Source organism: Eptatretus burgeri, chromosome 15, assembly GCF_056783735.1.
Source record: "Eptatretus burgeri isolate ZD-2024b chromosome 15, Ebu_testis_v1, whole genome shotgun sequence".
NCBI lineage: Eukaryota > Metazoa > Chordata > Myxini > Myxiniformes > Myxinidae > Eptatretus > Eptatretus burgeri.
The window spans coordinates 10078847-10101383 of record NC_140975.1 but is presented as its reverse complement, the minus strand read 5'-3'; the positions used below and the strand labels follow the sequence as shown (position 1 = coordinate 10101383).

Genomic DNA, 22537 nt, shown 5'->3' with positions numbered 1-22537 from the left:
AGGGTAAGTAGGTGATGAAGCAGTCGAGATGTTCAGACAACTGAGCCTGATCATATTGGACGTTAAGTAAGAACTCCACAAAGAAACAAAGTAAGAACACGAGACCAGGTTAGGTTGACTGAGATATTCTGTATTTAGAACTAGCTTAAGATTATATTGACGTCGGCATCAAATGATGCTCCTGCAGTCTGTTTCCTGCTGAAGTGGATGGAGATTTGGACAACGCAAGACCGTTTCATACAGTTTGTCCATCCGAGTGTTGGGAAAAATATATTTTGAAAGCAAATGAAAGACAGTGACAATCTACCCGAGTAGTAGGTCAATGAACAATACAGCACCTGAGCAACATAACAACATAATTCAGGACTAGATTAAGGTAAAGGTTCGTCGACAAACAGACCGACTAAAGAATCAGCAGTGGCTGTACAATAAAGATGGAAGTGCCAATCCTGAAAACTATCGGGGGGAATTAAACAGGATTGGTGTTCCCATGAAACACTCCAAATGAACAAGTGAGAAGCTTACAAGGTAGTGGAGTGAAGGAGTTGGGAGGGAGAGGAGTTGAGGAGGAAAGGTAGAAAGTTCTTTGTTTCTTGCGCAGTATATGGCTGCGGGTAACATGGTTTGCTGGGTTCGAGCAGGAATTTGTCATCTGTTCAGGGTGCTGGCGAAAGCTCGCCAGCCAGTAGAAACTTAAGGCAAGAGAGAGCAAATAGACCCTTACCATACCAAATGGACAACTCCACATCCCAACTGTTCTCACGAGCTTTGGACCTATTAAGGGACTGACTACTCGTGCATGGCAAACAGAGTAAGGCAAACAATTAAGGTTCGTTTTTCGTTTTTGGGAGCAACACCTACCTGAAGCACTTGAATCACTCAAACCACCTGACGTCTCAAGTTACGAAAGAGTCCACGCAGCTGGAGATTCTGCAGCAATTACTCCGCCAACAAGTTTGTGTTCACGTGTTTATTACCACTTTCACAGAAACAAGTTAGAACATTGATTTCCAAGCCGGTGAGTCACACAAGGCATTGTTGACTGAATTTATCTCGGAGGATGTCACCTGCAAGTGACCTCCTACTCAAGATACATACCTGGCAAGAAGTCAACGTCAATAAAATTTCACACGTTCAGCTCCTCAAGCAGGTGGTGTTTCCATTGCAACTTACTTGCGAAAGCAATCAGTATCATCACCGCAATGTCCCTTTCTTAACGACGTGAAATACAGCAGCTATTTGTGCAAACAAATGAATACATCGCGGAAACACGTGTGGCCAGCCTCACGTTTCTCATTTGTGTTGTTTCAGAAGGATCATCAAACGAACCGAGTGGGATTTGAACTCAGGACCCGAACCATTGAGTCGACACCAGGCACAACCTCACCGATTGACGTGAAACTTAAAAATTATGATCTCGTAGTGATGGGGAATATATGTTTTAAATTTCAACCTGATTAGACACATGGTTTGGCAGGCAGGGTTATTGACTTTTTTGATGTGGGTTTTTTGTTTTATTTAATTTAAATTTTTTAGCCGAGTCTCGCGTTGCGAGCGCTGGCTCTCAGAGAGCTCCGCGTTGTTGTTCTTCTCCTTCTTCTCCTTCTCCTCCTTCTCCTCCTTCTCCTCCTTCTCCTCCTTCTCCTCCATCTCCTTCTCCTCCATCTCCTTCTCCTTCTTCTTCTTCTTCTTCTTCTTCTTCTTCTTCTTCTTCTTCTGGTGAAAACAAAACCTGAAGGACGCAGCTCTCTTTTGTACAGGATCCGGATCTCCTTAAATACTAAACACCTGTACACATCCTCACATAGACGGTGCCTTTTGAGAGCGTCTATCATGAACTTTTAAATATATTCGGACATTTGCTTGAAAGTTTCGAAAAGTTCACGTTACTATTTAAAGATTATTCCATTTATCGTATTGTAATTTCGTAAATACACTATTTATTTCGTAAATACACGATATATCGTAAATACGTAAATACATTATGACGGGTCTCGCTATTGGCTTAATCAAGGCACGTGACGAAATATCGGAAGTTGTTGTTTTTGTTTTTGTTTTTGTTTTTTTGTTGTTTTTTTTTTTTTAAGCCGACAAAACCTTTAGGACTCTGCTCTTTAAATAAGAACAGAGTTCAATTTGTTCGACCACTTTATTAGCGTGGAACGACAATAATCAAACAAGTATTGAACAGGTTGAAACACCCACAACATCCCTGGCTCCGGCTCAGGCTGCGCATGCGCACTGGCACAGGGGACCGTCGATATGTAGAAGTACCGTAAAGTACAATGTTCTCTACTCTTGGACACATTTGTCCTTGTTTTTGAATAAGTCTCACTTGGCTGTGCCTGGATGGGTTTGAGGGGTAGAGGAGCAGCAGCTGAAATGTGAATCCTATCCAGGTTCCTCTTGATGACTTCATCTTTGCATTTTGCTTGTTCAGGTTCCTTCTGATGACTCCAATGCAGGACTGTACCTATTTGGTCTTCCATTTGATTTGAATTGAATTTATTTTAATCCCATTCTGAATTCAATGGCATAATAATAATAAACGTCATGGGTCAGGGTCAGGTGTCCGATCAAAGCAGGATTCCATCAAAGCGGGACGTCTTGGTACCCCGTCATCACTGCCAACAGTCATAAAGTGGTAGTTCGAGTTTTGTCTCTCATTAATTATGTAACACACCAGTGCACAAACTCCACACAAAACTACACAACACACCACACCACACAAAACAAGTCCTGGCAGGAGCCTGCAATCTTTGATTGCTCTTTTTCTTGTTTTATTTGGGGTGGAGTCAGGGCAGCTGTCCAGCCAATGGGTGTAAAGCAGTAGGGTGGAGTCAGTCAGGGCAGTTGTCCAGCCAATGGGTGTAAAGCAGTAGGGTGGAGTCAGTCAGGGTAGCTGTGCAGCCAATGGGTGTAAAGCAGTAGGGTGGAGTCAGTCAGGGCAGCTGTCCAGCCAATGGGTGTAAAGCAGTAGGGTGGAGTCAGTCAGGGCAGTTGTCCAGCCAATGGGTGTAAAGCAGTAGGGTGGAGTCAGTCAGGGCAGCTGTGCAGCCAATGGGTGTAAAGCAGTAGGGTGGAGTCAGTCAGGGCAGCTGTCCAGCCAATGGGTGTAAAGCAGTAGGGTGGAGTCAGTCAGGGCAGCTGTCCAGCCAATGGGTGTAAAGCAGTAGGGTGGAGTCAGTCAGGGCAGCTGTGCAGCCAATGGGCGTGAAGCAGTAAGGTGGAGTCAGTCAGGGCAGCTGTGCAGCCAATGGGTGTAAAGCAGTAGGGTGGAGTCAGTCAGGGCAGCTGTGCAGCCAATGGGTGTAAAGCAGTAGGGTGGAGTCAGTCAGGGCAGCTGTCCAGCCAATGGGTGTAAAGCAGTAGGGTGGAGTCAGTCAGGGTAGCTGTGCAGCCAATGGGTGTAAAGCAGTAGGGTGGAGTCAGTCAGGGCAGCTGTCCAGCCAATGGGTGTAAAGCAGTAGGGTGGAGTCAGTCAGGGCAGTTGTCCAGCCAATGGGTGTAAAGCAGTAGGGTGGAGTCAGTCAGGGCAGCTGTGCAGCCAATGGGTGTAAAGCAGTAGGGTGGAGTCAGTCAGGGCAGCTGTCCAGCCAATGGGTGTAAAGCAGTAGGGTGGAGTCAGTCAGGGCAGCTGTCCAGCCAATGGGTGTAAAGCAGTAGGGTGGAGTCAGTCAGGGCAGCTGTGCAGCCAATGGGCGTGAAGCAGTAAGGTGGAGTCAGTCAGGGCAGCTGTGCAGCCAATGGGTGTAAAGCAGTAGGGTGGAGTCAGTCAGGGCAGCTGTGCAGCCAATGGGTGTAAAGCAGTAGGGTGGAGTCAGTCAGGGCAGCTGTCCAGCCAATGGGTGTAAAGCAGTAGGGTGGAGTCAGTCAGGGTAGCTGTGCAGCCAATGGGTGTAAAGCAGTAGGGTGGAGTCAGTCAGGGCAGCTGTGCAGCCAATGGGCGTGAAGCAGTAAGGTGGAGTCAGTCAGGGCAGGCGAACACTGGCCCATGTGTAATCAATACTAATAAATGTCAATATGTGTCAGTGTGTCTCCTCCATAACTCAAAAACTATAAAACCTATCAGCCTGAAACTTTGCATGCATGTAAAGAAAAGTCCAAGGAATTGTCAGAGTGGAGATTGGGTGTTTAGGTTAATTAAAACACCCCTTTTGAAGATAATTAACGGCCTTATTTAATTTTGTCCTTCATCAGGCGATCCTCGGCCACCTCGCCCTCCGGGGTCTTAAGGCGTTTCCTGGTTAACCTCGCCGGGGTCTGAAGCTGCCATGTTTTTTGGCCTGCTCAACCATGCCTTGACTTGGAACAGGCCGCAACGATTTATTAACATTAAAGTTTTTTTTCTTCTCACTTTCCTCACTCATCGCTACGAATAGCTATAGCTTCCTGTTCATCATAGCAACGAATCGCTGGGTACATTGCAATGCTTATAAACGCCCGGAGACGTCGGCATTCGTTGCTCAAGTTCATTTCCGCAAATGCGATCCATATGAGTCTCTCGTAAACTAAGGAGAATTACAAAATTTAAGCTCCAGAATCGAACTTACAAGCAGTTCCGACTCCTCAAAAAGTGTTAATTTGTTCATTTCGGACATATTTGACATTCCAGGCGTCTCCTGGAGGTTTATGTTTAATATGACGGTTCGGTGATTGCCAATTCCGTGCCAAGGGAACCGTTTCATATCAAACATTTCGTTGGAGTGCAGAAGCCAGCGCTTATGAAGCGCTCCACAATATTCACACTGTCACTGAATACTGCATATAGATCGATCTGAACAAAGTTCAGGGCTACTTGTCTGCGATGGACAAATGTTGTTCTGTGGTGCAACAGGCAGTGGCTGCCTTGATGAAAATGTGAAATATTATTTTTCATGACGTTTCCTGTTTATGACGACGTTGTACGACCCGTCGTCACTTTGGTATAGATAGATACAAAATAAAAACTAGAATGGCAATCGGTAGAGCGCATACCTCCGCCACGTAATACCTGATCCACAAGAACATATCGGGCCCAATACATTCTTGAAATATCATGCTATACAGTACTATATCGTTTTTGACCCTATCTATGTCTGGTGTTGGCTTTATGGTTAGGGTGGCGGGCTTTGGATCCTTGGGTCCTGAGATCAAATCCCTCTCAGCTGTTGAATTAATACCAGGTGGGGTTAACTGGGCCTGTCATCCTTCCGAGGTCAGCAAAATGAGTGCCGGCATGCTGGTATATAGTGTCGGAGTGGTGACCCGTCCAGGATTGTGCCCAATTACCCCAATAGGCAAGGAGACTGCTAAAGCATCACCAACACTCTACACAGTCTGGTCCCAATCTCCTCCTCCTCCTCCTCCTCCTCTCAATGGTGAAGAATCACTTTAAAAATAAAATAATTCTCTTATCCAGATCCGGATTCGGATCTTCACCAAAATTGAATCAATTCTTCCTTGTCACACACCAAACATGACCACTAAGTTTCGTCCAAATCCGTCCACAACCTTTTCAGATATCCTGTCCACAGACAAACAAAAAACAAACAACAAAGAAGAAGACGTCATGCTTGCAAAATCCATAAAACAAATTTCACTTGAGTTACATATTTGGTCATTGAATTCAACCGCCAAATATTTTTTCTCTTCAAATTTCAAGTCAATGGGATGAAAATTATCAATTTTAGAAATTCGGCCGATGTTGACCTTTTGGCCTTTGTTGACCTCGAAAATAATTGCTGGTTGAATTCAATGACCTGATGTGCAAATCCTCTTTCAATTTCAAGTCAATGAGATGAAAATTGAGGATTTCAGAAATACCTTCACCTTCGGTGGTGGAGGTAATAATATGATCAAAATGAGAAAAAAAAAACTTTTCAGTTCTGAAGTAAGGAATCACCACACTGGGCGTAGTGGCGTTGGGTTGGAGGATCGCTTGAGGACGGGAGCTCTGCGCTGGGCTCTGCTATGAGAGGGTGTTGGGCAGCTCGGAATCATGACGAAACCCAATCCTTATCTCTGTGTCGTGAGAGGCGACCAGGGTTGTATCAGGAAGGGCATCCGGCGTAAAACCTGTGCCAAATCAGTATGCGGATCATAAAGGATGATCCACTGTGGCGACCCCTAACGGGAGCAGCCGAAAGGAGAACAACATATATATATATATATATATATATATATATATATATATATATATATATATATATATATATATATATATATATTCAAAACGACGTTTTATTTGAATCCCTTTTGCTAAGTTTGATTGTGATATTGAAGTTCTGTTGCATCCAGTACATATTTAGCCAAACACCCACTCGGCTTGGAAGACCCATATTATGAAACACGGTTCAACAAAAAGGTCCTGTCTCAGGAGCAAAGTGCCGGATGCTTGAATCGTTGGTGGTTCCGTGATTAAAAGGAACAGGTGAACACCATTCTTGCTACTCCACCTCGTTTTCCCGACTGCAGTTGGCATCCTCATTTTCATACCAAGGTGATGGCTCTCTCACCTGTCCATTCAATCCCTACAAGTCGCACATCCTAATTGATTCTTGTGAGAATTTCTCTCAAAGGGAAGTCACACTATAATAATGGTTCAGGTTATTTTGGTCATTGTGCAACTGTTCCCGTGACAGTTTGAGAACACTTATTTGCAAAAGGGTGAAACGTTACACACACACATACACACACCTGCATTGTACTCTACAAACTTTACACACCTGCTTTGTACTCCACAGGATTTGTACAAGATAGTTGGTTTGGTTTGGTGCAGCTTGTAGTCAGTGCCGGATCAAGCCTGGGCTGGCCCTAAGGCACATTTTGAAATTTTAGAGAATGGCCTGAAAATTTTATTGAGATCTCGGGCTCATGGAAATGGACCTCAGACAAAAGATGAACTGATTCAAGAACAAAACATTTTATACAAAAAAAAAGACAAATATTTAATGTGAAAATAATTTTTGGCCCGAATTTTTGGCTGGCCCTGAGGCACAACATGCCTTGTCTGCCTCATGGTTAATCCAGCACTGGTTGTAGGTCATTTGTTGGGGCTGGCAGGACAGCTTATAGAGGTGTGCGCACTCACCTTCAAGCTGTCTCGCCTGGGTTCGAATACCGACCTGGTTGCAAACTGTCGTCCTGGTGTTTCACATACAAGGCGACACGGCAATGTGTGCGCCGTCCGTCGGATGGACGTTAAGCCGTCAGTCCGCTCTGCCAGCACTGGTGGACGTTGAAGATCCTTCGTGTCTTCCACCAAGAGTGGGCGAGTTATCGCTGGCACTCTGAACACTCAAAAATCCTTCCCTAATCAATTTCATTTGAATGTCACACCCGGTCGGCAGGTTTATAATAACTGGGTCAAAAATACAACGTGGAAATATTTTGGGACGTTAAAAGAAATAGAGAGAGCTGCACCTCATCCGGTCTCATGCTCCCAACTTCGTGGCTTTCAGTGCTGACAAATGTTGGATTTAATTTTTAAACTGCCGTTGTGATATAGTGCCAGCAGAGGTGCTGCACCTTGGAGCACCACCTTCCTTGCCAGGGACTGGCTGTCCCTTGTTCATGACTTCTGCAAACCCCTGATTGATTTGTAGCTTCCCAACCTCCATCTGCATACTTTCCATGCTTTTCCGACGCAGCAAAGCTCCACAGGTCGAATCAAATCTCACTTGTAATCAAGGTAAGTGCCCTGAGGTCTAATTTGAAAGACAATACATGTTTCCATGGAAATTGGAAAGACAATACACGTTTCCATGGAAATTGGAAAGACAATGCACGTTTCCATGGAAATTGGAAAGACAATGCACATTTCCATGGAAATTGGAAAGACAATGCACGTTTCCATGGAAATTGGAAAGACAATGCACGTTTCCATGCAAATTGGAAAGACAATGCACGTTTCCATGGAAATTGGAAAGACAATGCACATTTCCATGGAAATTGGAAAGACAACACACATTTCCATGGAAATTGCGAAGACAAAGCATGTTTCCATGGAAATTGGAAAGACAATGCACGTTTCCATGCAAATTGGAAAGACAATGCACGTTTCCATGGAAATTGGAAAGACAATGCACGTTTCCATGGAAATTGGAAAGACAATGCACGTTTCCATGGAAATTGGAAAGACAATGCACGTTTCCATGGAAATTGGAAAGACAATGCACGTTTCCATGGAAATTGGAAAGACAATGCACGTTTCCATGGAAATTGGAAAGACAATGCACGTTTCCATGGAAATTGGAAAGACAATGCACATTTCCATGGAAATTGGAAAGACAATGCACGTTTCCATGGAAATTGGAAAGACAATGCACGTTTCCATGGAAATTGGAAAGACAATGCACGTTTCCATGGAAATTGGAAAGACAATGCACGTTTCCATGGAAATTGGGAAGACAATGCACGTTTCCATGGAAATTGGAAAGACAATGCACGTTTCCATGGAAATTGGAAAGACAATGCACGTTTCCATGGAAATTGGAAAGACAATGCACGTTTCCATGGAAATTGGAAAGACAATGCACGTTTCCATGGAAATTGGAAAGACAATGCACATTTCCATGGAAATTGGAAAGACAATGCACGTTTCCATGCAAATCGATTCGAAATCAGCTTTGGAAATATTCAGTGATCAACTTAATAAGCACAATCTTCCCACCCTGAGTCATATTGGAACGTCACACGAGTTCCAGCGAACGAACAGAATGCAATCCACCTGCGCACCTGCACTTTGTCTGAAGGAGGAATGGAGTCACGTTCCTCCTGGTTATATTCTCACATCCAGCGCAGCGAGTTAGTGACGGTGACACTCAATTAGAAACTAAACTGTGATCTAATTATCACTCATCTTTGCTCGAATCAAAGCATCCTTATCAAAATAAAATAAGAATAAAACTACATTTTTCCCTTAATTAAACAAAACTGACAAATACAGTTTGAATGTGTTTATTTTTTTATAAAATATACAGATCTATAGGTGTAAGATATGAGGAAAACAGGAAGTTGTTTTGTTTGTAAATACATTTTCGAGTTTGTAACAAAGACGGAATGAGAATGAAGCAATTTGAAAAGGGAGGATTGTGGAGGGGGGAAATGGGAATGAAAGAAATGATGATGCTCAGTTGGATTGAAGATGGACAGGTGTTGAGTTAACAGCAAGAGGGAGCAAGCAGCACAAGGCTGCGGGGTAGTTTCATTGGCCGAGGGTGTGGCTATGCCACTGATGCAGTGCCCTCTGCTGGTTAGGGCAGGAACTTATACTTTGTTAATGGTGCCGGTGCTATCTCGCCGCAACTCTTTGCGAAAGACACCGTGGGATCTTTAACATCCACCGACGAATGCCAGCAGACAAGACTCCCGTTTAACATCCATTCGAGGGATGGCACACACATTGATGACTCACCATGACTGTGAAACACCGGGACAACAGTTTATAGCTGGGTCGGGATTCAAATCCAGGCAAGACAGCTTTGAGGCAAGTGTACATCTAGGTCATCCTGCCATGCCAGAGTTGCAGGTGAAGTTGGAGATGAAGTTGCTTTTCAATGAGTGACATCGTGGTTCAAGCTGCGGATCACTCGGGGCATCCTTAACTCTCCTAGTGAAGCACACACTACCTGTTGCAGACCCATCAGGTACAAGTTACCTTGCATTGTCAGGACTTTTGGATCCTAGTGTAAGAATGATGCATTGTGACTGTGCTTTGAGAGTTCATGGCTTGCGGTTTGTAATTTATTAGAAACATTGAGGGTCTACCTTACAGGAGTGCGAAAGTTAAACCTGCTATGATAAATCAAGATATGACCTAAATAAAGGTGATTAGGTCTTATTTGTGACTACATACATCTCCACAAGAGTAATTGAGAAATAAATAAATAAATATTTTAAATAATGGCAGTAGCAAGAACGACCGTGTATTTGGACACGGCGATGGGGTCCAGCTTCGCCTTTGACTTCCAGCCACCAGATCATTCGCTTTTCTTGCGGGACCCCGTCACATGAGCTCGCAATAACTCCGAGGAGCCACAAGTGACCTCATGAAGACCGCATCAAACACTGTAACATTTCATCCAAATCTGGTGTTGGATGAATTTCAGAGCAGACCTAGTCCAGTTGGGTTTTGGGTGCTCACAAAGCTGCATCTACTTTCATAGCACGGTGTCCTTTATAATATCGGTAATTGCTTGTGTACAGATGTGCCAGTGCAGGTGGAGGGAGAAAAAGGTAACAATTTAACAAGTAATTATGAACACGCATGTGCACACATGACATGATGGCTTCTACTGGGACGGCACCAGGGGCGTGAAAGCCAGCTCACCTCATTTCGGCTCTATAATCTGAGGAACTCCATTACGAGGTGGACCTCTGGCATGACCGTTTGTTTATACATGAAGAACAAAAATGGGGGCTAATGCCATGTCCTGTGGTGCGTTCTGCAAGTTTCGGCCACATGCTTGCAAGTCGTTGCTCCCTAGCGCGATGAACATTACGGCAGTGAACAAAATAAAGACATCAAATGGATGCCAGTGCTCCCAGTGCTCCATATTGAGACTGCGGTTGTCTCTCCACGAACGGTTCCAAGTGAACCGCAAATTTGCATTACGTCGGAAGCACGGACCTGGGCAGAGACGGACAGATATTTCCAGTGTGCAAAATTGGCCACGGCCGTGCCGTTGTGAAACATCTCATCACCCACAAGATGCCCGTGTGACCTACGGAGACCCGTCATGACTCCGCGTGGCCATCCGGTTGCGACTAAAAGGTGGTTGAGAGAGGGCCGCTTCCGCTGGTGCTCGTGTCCTCTACGTGTAGAGAATGATGCAGAAGGCAGCGCAGAGGAATAGAGGAACAGGTACGGCTTGATGGGCTGCAACATAAGCGGACACGGAAGGAGAAATGTTGGTGATGCTACACCGATACAATTGGCTGCCATTTCGCACATTCATCACAAAATGGTTAGTTGGTGGCATCTGACGCACAATGGAGAGCCATTTTGTTTTGTCTCTTTTCAGCCAAATTGTGCCTCCATGTTGAAATTGTAACCGAGGTCTTAAAAATAAGTAAAAAAAATATAAAAAACATGACACTCAAGTGCTCAGTGTCTAACAGCAGATAATGGGTCGTCAGCACAAGGACACTCAACTGTCAGATACATTGCATTGTGAGTAGAGGGGGGAGATCGGTACCACTACTTTGACTGTTGCTCAAAAGGTAACACCTGGTCACATTCTAGGCCAAAAGTTCTCATCGACAATCCTCCTGGAGTTGGAAAATGTTGGCCAAGACAGTTTGATGGCGGTTGTTGGTCATAACCGAAGGACACAGCACGCCTGCAATTTAACAATTCCTGCTGAGCTGTTATTGACGCCAACCAATGATCCGCGGAGTGTATCGTGGTCTCGGTAGACAGGGACTGGAGCACCTTCGATTACCGTGCTTACCGTGCTTACCGTGCGAACGAGTCATGAGGCTTGCAGACTTTTCCTTTGCATCATTCACCATCCTCATGTCTTTTCTCTTTGACGTCTCAAGCTCGGTCTTTCTCTCTCTAGCCCTCTTGGTCTCCGCTTGCCGTTCCCACAGTTGCTCCCTCTCTATCTGCCTGCTGCGCAGTCTCTGGAGGGTCTGAACTGTATGCATCATGTCTCCTGAAAAGGAGAGGTATGAGATAGAGAAAAGGGGGAGGGGGTGAAAAATGTGTGGTGAGCGATGTCTTTGGTGAGGAGGAGGGGGGAGGGGGAAGGAGTGGGGGTAAAAACTTTTGCATCTTGCTTGGCAAATAAAAGAGGGGAGGACGAGGGTCCAAATATTACCGGATGATACGGCCATCTTGAGCCTGAGACATTGCCCAAAGGATTTCCCTTTCAGTAGAGCTGCAGGATACACGGATAGCACTCGCAGCAAATTCCGCACAAGTTTACCGACGACTCGAGTAACTAGTAGAGACATTTATCCAGAGGAAAAAAGAGAAGGCCACCTCTTTATCTGGACACAAGTCGATTTCTAGTGTACCCTCAGGTGCAAAGAAGGTCAAAAGGTAAGATTAAATTGTTAAAAATCTGTTATTTACAACCATTGCATTCATACATAATGATGTCAAACTGATAATAGTTCAACTCATCTGGAAACATCGTGGTGCTTCAAAGTAATTTGTTCAAGAACATTCCGATATATTATCTGCTCCGACAAGCTGAAGTGCAAGTTCAGCACAATGTTGGCTTTTGCTCATTTGCAATGGAGGCACCAATCCATCCATCCATTGGGACCATAGTCTGTGCAGAGCGTTGGTGCTGCCGAAGCAGTCTCCTTGGCTATTGGGCACAATCCTGGAAAGGTCACCACCCTGACACAGGATACCAGCAAGCTGGCAATCATTTTTTTGCCAACCTCAGAAGGATGAATGACAGGTAGAGTCAACCGCACCTGGTATTAATTCAACAGCTGAGCAGGAATTTGAACTCAGGATCCTAGGATCCCAAGCCCACCACATGAGCCATTAAGCCAACACCAGGCATAGAGGAGGCACCAATGATGTCCCTGTATCACCAAATATGGTAAAATCCTTATTTCAACATTATAGCAAATGCAAAGCAAAATATTGGAACAGCATGAGCAGCTGTGTGAGCACAAGACCTACGGGTCACTCACAACTTACATATGTAGTGGTATTCCCTCCCGGGAATGAATTCGGCTCCCAAGGAGAATGGCGTGAAGAGCTGGATCTTCTCAATAAATTGCCTGTTGTCCCTCTTCTTCCACTTCACTCTGCTCCACGACTTCGTCTCCGGGTCTTCAACTCCATCCTCCTCCTTTGCCAGCCCAACTTGAGGTTTTCCGGTAACCGTCTCCACGCTCGTTTTCTTCTTCATCGCCATCATTGTATTCCCGTCACCCAATCTTTCCCCTCTTTCTGTGGCTTTGAGGGTTCCCAGCCTTTCCCATTGTGCTTCACCCCGTCTGCTCTCCGTCCTGTCGTTGTTGCTCTTCCAGCCGGCTCCCTTGGACCGACTGTCCTCCTTGCCACTGGAGTCAGTGCAGCTGAACCGGACAAATGCTGGGGCTGAAACGTCACACGCTTTATAACCCCTCTCTGGAACAAGGTAGATCACGGTCTCTTTGTCCACATCTTCGGGTCGCGTTCTCGATTCCTCACTGTGATGTCCGAAGCCGTGCGACACACGTACCTCCGGACACAGAAATTTGACGTAGTCCCCGAGGCTGACGTGAAGGGTGTAGCCAGCTGTATGCAACCTGTAGAATGGGAGGTTGGAGATAAATTTAAAAAAAGAATAAATAATTATGAGGTCACAACTTTCAATAAATGACAGCAACAACAACAACAAAATCACCAGAATCGTTTTCTTGCGTGCATCTTATGACAAATCTGTCCAAATTGACGTCTGCAGAGGCTACGTTTGGAGTTGGACGTCCGTTTGTCTTGTCCAGAATTGATCAGCTGACGGTATCAAAACTACCTAAAATTTATTGGAGGTACTGCTGACGCCATGCATGGCCAGATATGGTACAATGGTAATTTTTCATTTGTTGTTGTAGTGTTTTGACACAGATTCAGAAATGTCATAGCTACTCATCGTTGATTAATTATTATTAAGCTGATATTTTTCTAAAAGAAGTGGAGAAAACCAAGTTTTTCCAAAAGTTTCCAACCAAAACCAAGAAAACCAACCAAGAAAACCAAAAACCAAGAAAACCAAACCAAGAGAGAGGAGACCCAAAGGCACCACCGCCATCCACAGAGCAACCACAAACAAGGTGGTGCTCATTTTGCCAACCTCGAAAGGATGACAGGCTGGGTCGACCCGTCTGGTATTACTTTGGCATAGGTGTGGTTTGAACTCAGGACACCAAAAGCCGAAGCCAACCACCTTAACCGATAAGCCACCACCAGGCATAATCTGATGATAGTCAACGTATGATCTCAGGACGTGGACTTGCTGATCCACCTTTCGAAGGAAAGACGAAAATGATCTTGTAGTCCCGATTTGGATATCTTGGAACTTCATCTTGGTCACTTCTGAGATTGGCATGATAGCTTAGAGATATGTACACTCGCAATTGATCCGTCTTGCCTGGGTTCGAATCTCGACCCTGCGATGAACTGCCACCCTGATGTTTAGCAGGCAGGGCGAAGCATTATTCTGTGTGCCGTCTAACGGAAGGACGTTAAGTCGGATCACCATTCTGCTAGAACTAGTCATTGGTGGACGTCAAATATCCCACAGTGTCTTTCACAAAGACGAGGTGAGTTATCGTTCACAAATTGGTGGTACCTTAAACCCTAAATTGGGTACCCAAATTGGTGGTACCCTAAATTGTTGATACAAATTGGTGGTACCTTAAACCCTAAATTGGGTACCTAAATTGGTGGTACCCTAAATTGGTGGTACAAATTGGTGGTACCCTAAACCCTAAATTGGGTACCCAAATTGGTGGTACCCTAAATTGGTGGTACAAATTGGTGGTACTCTAAACCCTAAATTGGGTACCCAAATTGGTGGTACCCTAAATTGTTGATACAAATTGGTGGTACCTTAAACCCTAAATTGGGTACCCAAATTGGTGGTACCCTAAATTGGTGGTACAAATTGGTGGTACCCTAAACCCTAAATTGGGTACCCAAATTGGTGGTACCCTAAATTGGTGGTACAAATTCGTGGTACCCTAAACCCTAAATTGGGTACCCAAATTGGTGGTACCCTAAGTTGGTGGTACAAATTGGTGGAACCCTAAACCCTAAATTGGGTACCCAAATTGGTGGTACCCTAAAAATTGGTGGTACAAATTGGAGGTGAATTGGTACCCTAAACCAATTACAAATTCCTGCCCAAATCAGCGTCTGCCAAATGTCAGCGCTGCCCAGCCGGTTCGTAAAAGATTTTGGAGCCACTAACGTAGTAATACTAGAAGTAGAAGCATTCTAAGTCACTTCTGCCAAAGTATGTTGTTGGATGTGTTCGACAATCATCCAGTTGCAGTTATATCACCAGATTAGCAATTAAGGTTTTATGCAATTTCAACATAATCAATTTTAATAACAGCAACAACAACAAAAAAAGGGTAGTTTGTTTTTTTTGTGTGCAAACGTTACTCCGACCCGCAACCTTTGCGCACAGTTTAAAAATAAATAAACAGAGGATTTTGTGAGCGATGTGAAATGGCAGCAAAAGGAAGATTGCACCGTTTCTCTAATTCCTCTGAAGTCCACCAAAGTAGAAACACTGGTACCCATGCCTGTTTACACCAGCCAACGGCTGTGAACGTGAGACTCGAGGGAGGAGGGTTACCATGACATCAATAGCACTAATTTGCACTAGGCCTTACCTCGTTCTGCTTGCGCTCCACATACACTGTACCTCCAAATTGCATATCTGCAAGTAGGTTGCAGTTGGACAGATTGCACATGGCCTCAAACTGGGTCGACGAGGATAAGATCTGGGGGAAACCATAGGCCTGATCTGATGGAAACTCTTCTCATCGGAGGCCTGTCATGGAAGTACTGCAATCGATTCGATGCTTCCAGGTAACTGTGGTTAAACTACTATTCCGAGAAGAAGAATAATACTGATGCTCAACATCTCAGGGTGGATTCCAAGGTGGTTGGCATTTCCTTGGAGGTGTGAGGTTGGGTGACAATGGAGAGATTTTTGGATTTGACTCCAAGTCCATGATTATGGCGCAAAACAAACGAAAACGGCTTCATAAAGGAAACAGGTTTAACCAAAATAAGTAATGCAATCGATTTGATGCTTCCAGGTAACTGTGGTTAAACTACCATTCCGAGAAGAAGAATAATACTGATGCTCAACATCTCAGGGTGGATTCCAAGGTGGTTGGCATTTCCTTGGAGGTGCGAGGTTGGGTGACAATGGAGAGATTTTTGGATTTGACTCCAAGTTCATGATTATGGCCCAAAACAAACGAAAACGGCTTCATAAAGGAAACAGGTTTAACCAAAATAAAGGCATCAAAAACTTAGGTCGACACGTTTTCCTGATACAACAACTTTGGGGTTAAATTGAATTCGATAAATATCAGAAAGAGAAGGCAGGATGTTGTCTTGATGGATCACCGTGAAATTGCTGGTTTGTGTAGAAATCATAATGGTTCGTGTTTGTCACCTCCGACCCCCGGGCACGACCCCAGGACCTTTCACTTGAACTAGTCTTTAGACATTTTTTATACCCAAGGAGGAGAGCCAAGTAGAAAGGAGGTAGACCACAGGGAGCACAATAACAATATGGTTGAAATTATTCTCACAAACGAGTTGGCCAGAGTTTGTTCAGCACTTATACAAAAATCTAGGCTTGGGATGAGGGGAGGGGTAGTGGGGTGGTGAGGGAGGGGTGGGGGAGAAGAGAGAGAGAGAGATGTTAAATATGATAATTAACATAATAAGGATAACAACTCCTCAGAGACAAAACCATTTCTTTGCATCTCATCCTTAATCTCGTGTGTGTGTGTGTGTGTGTGTGTGTGTGTGTGTGTGTGTGTGTGTGTGTGTGTGTGTGTGTGTGTGTGTGTGTGTGTGTGTGTGTGTGTGTGTGTGTGTGTGTGTGTGTGTGTGTGTGTGTGTTGTCCTTCCCATTTTTATAAATGAGATATTCAAATCCTCAACAAATTGAGTACCTTTGTATTATGAAGAAACTTTTCTCTGTGTTCCACATTGAAAGAGCACACGATGGCCTGATGTGGCAGTTAGAAAGCAGCCGTGGGATTGATGGGCAAACAAATCAACCCATCATCGGCTTCACGGGATAATGGATCAACCAACAATGGGATTCGTCGGCGACACAATAACTGCAAATCGTATTCTGGGATTTTCAGACTTCCAGATTACTAGAGTTGACCACAGGGCTCACAAATGTACCAGATTACTAGAGTTGACCACGGGGCTCACAAATATACCAGATTACTAAAGTTGACCATGGGGCTCACAAATGTACCAGATTACTGGAGTTGACCACGGGGCTCACAAATGTACCAGATTACTAAAGTTGACCATGGGGCTCACAAATGTACCAGATTACTGGAGTTGACCACGGGGCTCACAAATATACCAGATTACTAAAGTTGACCATGGGGCTCACAAATGTACCAGATTACTGGAGTTGACCACGGGGCTCACAAATGTACCAGATTACTGGAGTTGACCACGGGGCTCACAAATGTACCAGATTACTAGAGTTGACCACGGGGCTCACAAATATACCAGATTACTGGAGTTGACCACGGGGCTCACAAATGTACCAGATTACTAGAGTTGACCACGGGGCTCACAAATATACCAGATTACTGGAGTTGACCATGGGGCTCACAAATGTACCAGATTACTAGAGTTGACCACGGGGCTCACAAATATACCAGATTACTAAAGTTGACCACGGGGCTCACAAATATACCAGATTACTAGAGTTGACCACGGGGCTCACAAATATACCAGATTACTAAAGTTGACCACGGGGCTCACAAATATACCAGATTACTAGAGTTGACCACGGGGCTCACAAATATACCAGATTACTAAAGTTGACCATGGGGCTCACAAATGTACCAGATTACTAAAGTTGACCACGGGGCTCACAAATATACCAGATTACTGGAGTTGACCATGGGGCTCACAAATGTACCAGATTACTAGAGTTGACCACGGGGCTCACAAATATACCAGATTACTAAAGTTGACCACGGGGCTCACAAATATACCAGATTACTAGAGTTGACCACGGGGCTCACAAATATACCAGATTACTAAAGTTGACCATGGGGCTCACAAATGTACCAGATTACTAAAGTTGACCATGGGGCTCACAAATGTACCAGATTACTAAAGTTGACCATGGGGCTCACAAATGTACCAGATTACTGGAGTTGACCACGGGGCTCACAAATATACCAGATTACTAAAGTTGACCATGGGGCTCACAAATGTACCAGATTACTAAAGTTGACCATGGGGCTCACAAATGTACCAGATTACTAAAGTTGACCACGGGGCTCACAAATATACCAGATTACTGGAGTTGACCATGGGGCTCACAAATGTACCAGATTACTAGAGTTGACCACGGGGCTCACAAATATACCAGATTACTAAAGTTGACCACGGGGCTCACAAATATACCAGATTACTAGAGTTGACCACGGGGCTCACAAATATACCAGATTACTAAAGTTGACCATGGGGCTCACAAATGTACCAGATTACTAGAGTTGACCACGGGGCTCACAAATATACCAGATTACTAAAGTTGACCACGGGGCTCACAAATGTACCAGATTACTAAAGTTGACCATGGTGTTAGAAGGTTTTCAGACCACTGGAACAAGCTGTGGGTTTAGAAAGTTAATAGATTGCACGAGCTCGTCATAAATATCTTGAGCTGCCAAGCTCTTGAAGCATCATCTTCCTCTTGCTGAAGAAGCTTTCCATCAATGATCTCTCCGACTCTCCACAAAATCCTCTTTATCTATTTGCTGATGACTCCACCCTGTGCTGTACCATCTGTCATTCCTCACATCAGCAAGCAGGAGCCTCTTCACTTTCTGTAGATCTGGATAAAATCACAAGCTGGTCTATCACGTGGAACATGTCTTTCAATCCTGACAAATCTCACAATCTCACTATATCTCTCCAAAAGGACCGTCTGGAACCCCCCCCTCCCACCCCAATCAACTTTCTCAACAATCCTCTTGAAGAAGTACTTTCATTCAAGCTTCTGGGTTGCATTATCTGCCATGATCTTTCCTGTGAAAGCCACATTTCCAACCTGGCCTTCAAACCCAGTAGCAGACTGGGCATCCTTCATCATGCAAAGTCCTACATTTGCACACCTGAGCTCCTGACCACATACAAAGTTTTCATCCACAGCCTGATGGAGTACTGCTCTCCTCTCTGGGTTGGTGCTCCCACCTCTCACATTTCTCGGCTTCACGCTGTGGAAACCAAGGCATTTAGGATCATTGGTATCTCCCGCGGTGAGGCTGAATCTTTGAGTCTCTCACTCTCTCACTGTAGACAGGTCGGTGGACTTTGTCTTCTACAGTCTCCTCTCTGGCCTCATCACCCCTGCTCTGTCTGAGATATGTCCCCCCCCCCCCCCCATATTTCTGCAGGGCGCTCAAGGTCTGCCAGCAACCCTCTTCTGGCAAAACTTCCAAAATCAAGAATCACTGCTCACCTTCACTCTTTCATTCCTCTTTTCCCCCACCTTTGGAACAAACTCCCACACTCTCTTCAATCCCACTCTTCCCTGCAGGTCTTCAAAACAGCCGTTCACCACCACCTCTTATCTTCCCCCATCCAAAACTACAATCTTTTCTACCCCCGTTAATCCACCCTAAACCCACCTCCTTCAAATTCCTTGCTTTCCTTCCTGAAAGTTCCCTGTCGTGTAAGGACCTGAAGGTCCCCTGTGGTGTCCATCTTGTTTACTCCGGGTACCCCGCCCCATCGCTCTCCATTCCACAGATCTCCTCATGTCTCTGTTCCCCACTTTTTTGTTTCCTTCCCTTTCCAAACCATCTCGTCTCTTGCTCCCCTTGTTGCACATTCTGTGTGTTTGCTCTTACATGAGCCTGGACATTGTATTCAATAAAACAATAATTAAAAAAAAAAACATCCTGCTCTTTTGCATCGCCGTGAGTAGAGATGGGAATTGTCCTTGCTTGAGTTGCAGCAGCAGAAATCTGCTTTTCTTTCTCACAATACTTAAATACTAAATAAATATTTCTTCCAAGCAAAGTCCTTTTACTGAAAAAAAATATTTAATAAAAACCCATGTACAATATAACTACCGAGGCAATGATGGATGATTTCCCTCCGTGGGGTAAGCTTATATTACCGGCTCATTTGGGTTTTTATGATAACCCAGCAGCAGTTGTTTCATATTAACTGGAGGACAAATTATTGCAATGAGAACACAACACCGTCCAAATCTGTGACCTGTGGGATGCAAAACCAGACCTAAACCAGTGAACCATCTTGCCCTCTTCAAGGTCAAAAGGACAAGCGATCCTGTGACCGACGTGACTGCCAGTTGTTCGGTGGCCATCCCATCACCGATGAGGGTGTAAAATTTTGTAGAGGGTAAAAAGAAGAAGAATAATTTGCTGAACAGAAGAATTACCCAAGCAGATGCCTGTGACTGGTTGTCGATTTCCACTTATGGTAGGTATCCCCACGTGCTCAATGAATGCTATGTTTTCATTGGACGAATATTTGGAGAAAGAGCAAGGTTGAACCATCTCGATATGCAGAATGCCAGCGTGACATGGAGGACGCGGGTGGAATGTGGCCCACATCTGTTGCAGGTCTCTGAACCCAACGAAGGCAAATTGTTTGTGCCAGGAGAAATGGTTGCCATGGCTAAACACGACCAAATTGGATAACTGCTCTCTCTCTCTCCCATATCATCCCTGAGACCCTAATTAGATGTGGGCTAACCACAGGCAATTAGTATTTTACACGGACCAGCCATGCCACACGCCTTCTTGCACCTTCTACTTATGCCTTTGCCTCTGTCACGCTCCAGTTTTCTTTCAATTGACACTTCAACTCATTTGATCCCATTAAAGGGTTTCTTGTGATAGATGGGGTGACACCACCCTCACCCCCTTCCTCCCATCAAGACATCATCTTTGAAGGATTCCTTCCAGGACTAGATTCACACTTCTATAACTCTCCACCCCACCCAAGAATAACCCTTTTCACCCATATTCAGCGGAGATGTTGGCACGTCGTCACCATGACAAGCCGATCATATCTGCCACCCCTGGGTCCTCATTCCCCTGCACCTTTCACCATAAACTGAGCACTCCCTCATTCCGCTGTATTATCCTAGCTCTGGCTTACACATTTTTGCTCCAGTGACCCCAGGCTCAAGAAAAAATAGAGAAAAAAAAAAAACAAATAAGAAGATTTTTACAACATGCAGGATGAGCCCATGAAGAGACTTCAACATTAGAATTACAATGACATTTCTGGACAATGAACAATTCAGAACTTGCAACGGGATTTCAACCCAGCGTCATGAGCCACGTATACTCGAACAGGCACGTCATCAGCAGGTCAACTCAAGTCCTTACTCTTCCCAAATGCCCAAACCATCGATGTACCTACTTCACCATAAATAACAATTCAAATCAGTCATTATTTATTTTTCATGCAAAGACCCTGGCTGGCCCTCCTTTTCCAAAACGATCTCCTCAAGATCTCACCTCGAATTACTGCTGTTCCAAAACACTACGTGCTGTGCTCCACCACCTTTAACTCGAACAGGTGTCCATAAATTGGCAGCTGGTTGTTCCTCGGGCCATCCGGACATCCAGTGGTCCCAAAAGCTCTTGCTGTCATGCCGAGTCACCGGACCATGCATGACCTTGCGCGTCTTCACACGAGCCCAACCGTTTTGGACTTCCCCCATTGCCAGATGGAGGAACACCAATAGGTGCACCAAAGTGACACCCCACATCTCGACGACCCTTCAACACTTCCTCTGGTTATGCCTGGTCGGTGTCTTCACGTATATAACTCTCCTCTCTGGCTCACAACACCTTGCACTGCTGCACCCTGGTACCTCCTGAGCAACTAGAAGTCCCTCAACGCTCTGTTGTGAGATGAAACATTCTCTTCGAATTGGACATTTGCCTGGGTGGGGCGTGCTTTCACAGTCCAACCAGAATGCGATCATCATCACACGGCTACGCCTACCCGCGTTGGTCCTCATTAGGGAAATGTAACAGTTCAAACGTGTTTGCATACCCAGGCTGATCGCAGTTGATGGCAGAAAGATGCATAGCAGTTTGGACGAACTCTACTAGCAAGTGCTTTAATGTTCATGGAATGCAGAAGCTGGTTCTAATCTGTTGGTATTCCCATCAGAACCCCGAGCTCATGATGCAGGGCACTCAAAGTTCAAAGCCCATACATAGCATACCTCTTGCTTATTGTCTGCTGAAGTCCAACGACGGTGATATATGTACGAGCTCCACTATGAACCTGAGATGACTTTAAAAAAATATATCTGAGTTTTTTTTCTTAAAACGTTTCGTTTGTCGGTCTGTACATCTGTCTATGTATTAACTTATCTCTATATTCTGATGGTGTATTAGGATCCCATCCCCCCCCCCAAATCAGGAATTTTCACTATCCAATGCAAATTGGAACAAGAAAGAGCAATCAGAGATTGCACACCCTCACCAGGACTAGTTTTGTGTGGTGTGTTTGGTGTAGCAAATAAATGGAAGGATGTACAAAATGAAAGGTCGTTGATGCAAAATATCTAAATGGTCCAGTTGTAAATGTGTTGAGGTCAAAGGTCTGGAAAGTTGTGAAAGTCAAAGAGTCTAAAGGTTGAAATGTCTGAAAAGGTCTAAAGGCTCAAAATGGTCTCAAAGGGTCTAAAAGATGTAATTAAAGGTTTAAAGGGTCAGAATTGTCGAAAGGGGACGAATGGGTCTTTAAACGTCTCAAAGGGTCTGGAGGTCAAAGGGGTCTACATGGTATTAAAAGGTCTGAAAAGTG

At 44.7% G+C, this 22537-nt stretch overlaps 1 protein-coding gene across 2 annotated transcripts; it reads right to left on the bottom strand.

Moving 5' to 3' along the window:
• Positions 1 to 8934: 8934 nt before the first annotated feature.
• LOC147011476 (uncharacterized) lies at positions 8935 to 21632 on the bottom strand. Of its 2 annotated transcripts, none has more exons than XM_085856970.1 (5): positions 21232 to 21632; positions 12650 to 13245; positions 11808 to 11867; positions 11436 to 11642; positions 8935 to 10861 (listed from the first exon to the last, which is right to left on the bottom strand). In XM_085856970.1, exons 1-5 carry the CDS (start codon positions 21483 to 21485, stop codon positions 10797 to 10799), a joined length of 1182 nt encoding a protein of 393 aa, XP_085713096.1. In that variant the 5' UTR covers positions 21486 to 21632; the 3' UTR covers positions 8935 to 10796. The 2 variants fall into 2 exon arrangements, with proteins under 2 accessions (XP_085713096.1, XP_085713097.1); XM_085856971.1 differs by having other exon boundaries at positions 11445 to 11642; positions 21232 to 21631.
• Positions 21633 to 22537: the final 905 nt, after the last annotated feature.

What these genes read in the sequence shown, in the direction of transcription:
- LOC147011476 (XM_085856970.1), bottom strand. Translation starts at nt 21,485, where the DNA reads ATGTGGGGTGTCACTTTGGTGCACCTATTGGTGTTCCTCCATCTGGCA. An exon ending in GAGGGAATACCACTACATAT is followed by an intron (nt 11,868 to 12,649) that starts GTAAGTTGTGAG and finishes TGTATCCTGCAG; the next exon opens with CTCTACTGAAAGGGAAATCC. An exon ending in CAAGATGGCCGTATCATCCG is followed by an intron (nt 11,643 to 11,807) that starts GTAATATTTGGA and finishes TCTCCTTTTCAG; the next exon opens with GAGACATGATGCATACAGTT.